General features: G+C 36.7%; 2 protein-coding genes across 3 annotated transcripts in view; both read left to right on the forward strand.

Moving 5' to 3' along the window:
• Window positions 1-4,548, forward strand: part of Rad54b (RAD54 homolog B) — a 69,952-nt gene that overhangs the window by 30,635 nt on the left and 34,769 nt on the right. The gene's annotated exons all lie outside the window — the stretch shown is intronic.
• Fsbp (fibrinogen silencer binding protein) overlaps window positions 967-4,548 on the forward strand; it is an 8,427-nt gene continuing 4,845 nt past the window's right edge. The window contains exon 1 of the mRNA XM_021159885.2: window positions 967-1,422. Within this exon, the coding sequence (XP_021015544.1) occupies window positions 1,049-1,422 (374 nt within the window). The 5' untranslated portion in view covers window positions 967-1,048. The remainder of the gene's footprint in view (window positions 1,423-4,548) is intronic.

Genomic DNA, 4,548 nt, shown 5'->3' on the forward strand with positions numbered 1-4,548 from the left:
ACTCACTTTGTAGACCAGGCTGGCCTCGAACTCAGAAATCCGCCTGCCTCTGCCTCCCGAGTGCTGGGATCAAAGGCGTGCGCCACCACGCCCGGCTCTGCTTTGTTTTCATGATGATCTCGTGGTTCAGACTAGCATTAAACAGGAAAACTCATAGCTAGATTAACTGGTGTGATTAAGATAAACAAAACATATTGCTTTAATAGAAACACGATTTTGTTTGTACATGATCATGCCATTTCTCACCATTAATTTTTACACATGATAAAGCAGGATAGTATATTTAGGTACGATACAGGTAGAGTAATAACGAATATTTTTATCTGGTTTTTATGTCTAGTATTCAGTAAAACTTTGTCCTTGAATAACAAAATGATGCAGAGGATACTATCCGCTGGAGATGAAGCTTAGCTTTCCTGCAGTCTGAGCTGGTGTAACCTAACTAGCTAGAGGCTATGCAATTCTGATTGACAGCAGGACCAGCAGTATGCAGATTCTGTAAGGGAGAGCACCCAGCTCAGAGACAGTGATTAGAGCTTTGTCAGGAATCGCTACGTTCACCCCTGCTGTCTTGTGTTTTTCGGTCTACTAGATTTGTAAACAAATAACACAGAACAGTTCCTCTTTTGTTTTTATTAAAGTGACTCTGCAGTGCTGTTTCAGCCCCTCTGCCAGCATACATGTGTGGAAATGTGATATTCTCACTAAATTAGCTCATTTTAAGCTGTGGTTCCTGCTTATCTCCAGACCTTTGTGCATTAAATCCTATCTGGAGCTGCTCCCTGTATACACAAGTGTGTTTTGCTTGTGCTTTCCTGTCTTCTGCGAGAAGCTAGCTTTATGTAGGTCAGGCTTGGCTTAAGCGGCTTTCCTGAACCTGCGTAAGTCAGCTTAAGCTGGAGGAATTTTAATAAGCCCTCCCCTGTAGGCGTGGGCCTAAATGAGGCTAGCCTAGTTAAGCCTGATCTTTCTGTTTGTGAAAAGAGCTGAGCAGAGCTGAAGGCTGCATGGTGGTTTCAGAAACGGCCTACTTAATTCCAAGAGAACAATGGTAGGAAAGGCTAGATCTTCCAATTTTACCTTATCTGAAAAGCTTGATTTGCTAAACCTTGTGAAGCCATATGTGAAAATTCTCGAAGAGCACACTAATAAAAATTCAGTAATAGTGGAAAAGAATAGATGTTGGGATGTCATAGCAGTTAACTATAATGCGATTGGAGTAGACCGCCCTCCTCGCACAGCTCAGGGCCTACGCAGCCTTTACAAAAGGCTCAAAGAATATGCCAAACAGGAGCTATTGCAGCAAAGGGAGGCCCAGTCAGAGTTTAAAAGCAATGTCTCCGAGCCAACCAAGAAAGTTATGGAGATGATTCCCCAGATTGCCAGCTTTTGCCTCATAAGAGACAGGAACCACATACAAAGGTAAGCTTTATTTTATTTTGTTGTGGGAATTATGGCGCCTCCTATCTCTTGGGCTCTGGCTTAGCTGTGCTAGACATGTGCATAGCGAGCGTCCCCACAAGGGGAGCCGTGAACAGTGTCTTTGTTTTGCTTTCTTTTAAAAAAAAAAAAAAAAAAAAGTAAAGCTCTGAGGAGTTCTCTGTTAGGATAGATTGCAGCTACTTTCCCTCCCATCCTGTCGTTTCTACAAGTAAAGGTTAAGGCAGAATTAATGGGATGAAGCTTGTGACATCACTAAGTGAACTCTAAAGCCTTCATAGCATAGAGTGTATAAAATAATGGGTTTTATTATGACATTTCTACACATTTATTATATACTTTGATTATATTTCATAAACTTGTAAGCCTTAAAATTAGATTACTTGCTTCTGTGAGAAATTATTCTTTTTAAAGTTTACATGTCATTGAAATTTTTAAAAAATTTTTTTACATAAAATTTATATGAAGTTAGTAGTTTTGGGAGCAAATGGGAACTTTGTTTTTTATGAATTATTACTGTGTATATTTCCTGAATATGCACTAAAGTAACAAAACTTAAAATTAAACTCATTGATAGATAGCATGATTGGTTGTATGTGTAGACTGCTTTGTTTCTCTAGTGTATCTGAAGTTGATAGATAGAAACATTAACGAAGGGAGCTAACTACCTAATTAGAGGCTCCAGTTACATAACAGAGTAAAGTGTAACTGCTTTCACTCTGATACTGGGTCCTAGGGAAGGGTAACTTCCTCACACTGCGCTCTCTAAGTTGTAAGACTCAGATCTACTGAGGGCAGCTGAAGTGGGATTGAGAGCAGTTTGGGTTAGGTGTGATTGTTTGCCTAACAATTTTAAAAGCTGTTACCTGTGATCAATTTAAATTTAATTCTTGACATAGGATAAAAATGGCAGCTCCTTTCTTTTCTACTGACTCACTTAGGTACTTTACACAAACTGCAAACTCTTTGTTAGTTGAAGGCCCTTTCAAACAAAGATTCAGTGTGCTTTGTTGCTCTAGGAGAGGCATTATATAGGCAAAATTGCTGATTACCTGTGGAACTTTTTGAAGTTAGGGGAGAAAACATTTTAGCTGAAACTGTCTGTTGTTTGGTAACATTAAAAAATATTTTTTAGTGTTTTACCCTATACTGCTTATTTTTACGTGATAGCATAGATTTAAAAAAAAAAAAAAAAAAGCACTGCATCTGGGAATTCAGGACATGGCTGTGCAGGGGGTTAATTCTTTCGACCACTGCGAGAAATTTTCACTGTGATGGCAATGAGATTCTATTGGGTAATCTATTGGATGGGTAATCACCACAGTAAAAGCGTTTGACACTGGACTACTTGATTTGAATTTTGCCCTTTTCAAAAATAACCTGAAGAAAAATGGCTTTTGTTTTACTGGTATAAAACTATACCTTTTGGGTATTAAATTTAGATTTTTATAATTTGGAAATGATACATAGATACTGTGATTTTAGTTGACATATTTAAAATATACAGTGAATACAGAAGAACACATAAGTAGGTACCTGCTTAATTTTGATCAACACATATCTCTCTGCTTCTCTGCTTCTCTCTGTGACACACACACACATACACACACACACACAAGTTTTTGACACACCAACATTTCTCTGGTAGAAATGAGCTAGCTGATTTGTATATTTCTAGACCTGTTGTTGAAATAGCACTGTTTATTAGGTTTTAAAAAGGAAGAATATAAAAAAATGCCACTTATATTAGTATCTACATTGATATTTTTTGCTAGCTCATTCATTTAATAAATTTATGTATTTATCTCAGCTATGTATTAATTTAGCTGAGATAATCTCAAATCCTAATTATCCCCAGAAGTTTTAAAATCTATTTGATTATATTTTTATACAAATATTACTATTAACTTGATTAGACACTCTACTAGGAAAATTTCCCTCACGTTATATATTTTTAAAAATATCTATTTTAATATTTTCTAACTTTACAACTTAGAATGATTTTTAAAAATTTTATTTATTTTATTTATGTGAGTACACTGTAGCTGTCTTCAGACACTTCAGAAGAGGGCATTAGATCCCATTATAGATGGTTGTGAGCCATCATGTGGTTGCTGGGAATTGAATTCAGGAATTCTGGAAAAGCAGTCGATGCTCTTAACCACTGAGCCATCTCTCCAGCCCCCTTTCAAAAATTTTTATGTCTCAAAAACTAGATAGTAGTTTATGTTTTATAATCTTTTTGATCCTCTAAATTTATTTATATTTTTAGTTTGTAGCAATTTTTACTTCAGTTTATGTTTTTTGAGATATTCTTTCTAATTTTATGTTTTATTACTTAGAATGTTTCACCAAGATGGAATGAATAATCGAGGTATAAGCATATTTTTAAGTTGTATGGGAGTATAATGCCTATATTTATATGCTACATACTATTTGCAGTAAAAATTATGAAGATAATTTAAAACAATTTTTATTTATAGTTTTAACCTTTTCTGATTCCAGACTTTAGATGAGAGGTTCTCAACCTGTAGGCCATGACTCCTTTCGGGGTCACATATCTGATATTTATATTACATTTCATAACAGTAGCAACATCACAGTTCTGAAATAATTCTATGATTGGTCCTGAAGAGAGTTGTTTACCATCTTCCTCAGAGTCCTCAGCTTTTATGGTTGGTAAATGGGCCTAGGACAGAAGCAAGAGAATATATCAGATGACTATAGCATCTGAGAACCTCAACAGGGTAGGGACAATTAATGAGAACATTAACATGGCTTTGCTGGGCTAGCGAGGTGGTAAAGGTTTTTGCTGCCAAATCCGATGACCTGCCTTTGATCCTCGTATCTTCATGGTAGAAGGAGAGAACCAACTTCTACCTATTGTGTTCTGACCTACACACACACACACACACATACACACACACACACACACAACACACACACAAACACACACACAACACACACACACACAAACACACACACAACACACACACACACAAACACACACACAACACACACACACATAAACACACACACACCACATACACACAAACACACGCACACACACACGCACACACACACACACAAACACACACACAAACACAC

This window comes from Mus caroli, chromosome 4 (genome assembly GCF_900094665.2).
Source record: "Mus caroli chromosome 4, CAROLI_EIJ_v1.1, whole genome shotgun sequence".
In the NCBI taxonomy this organism is placed as follows: domain Eukaryota; kingdom Metazoa; phylum Chordata; class Mammalia; order Rodentia; family Muridae; genus Mus; species Mus caroli.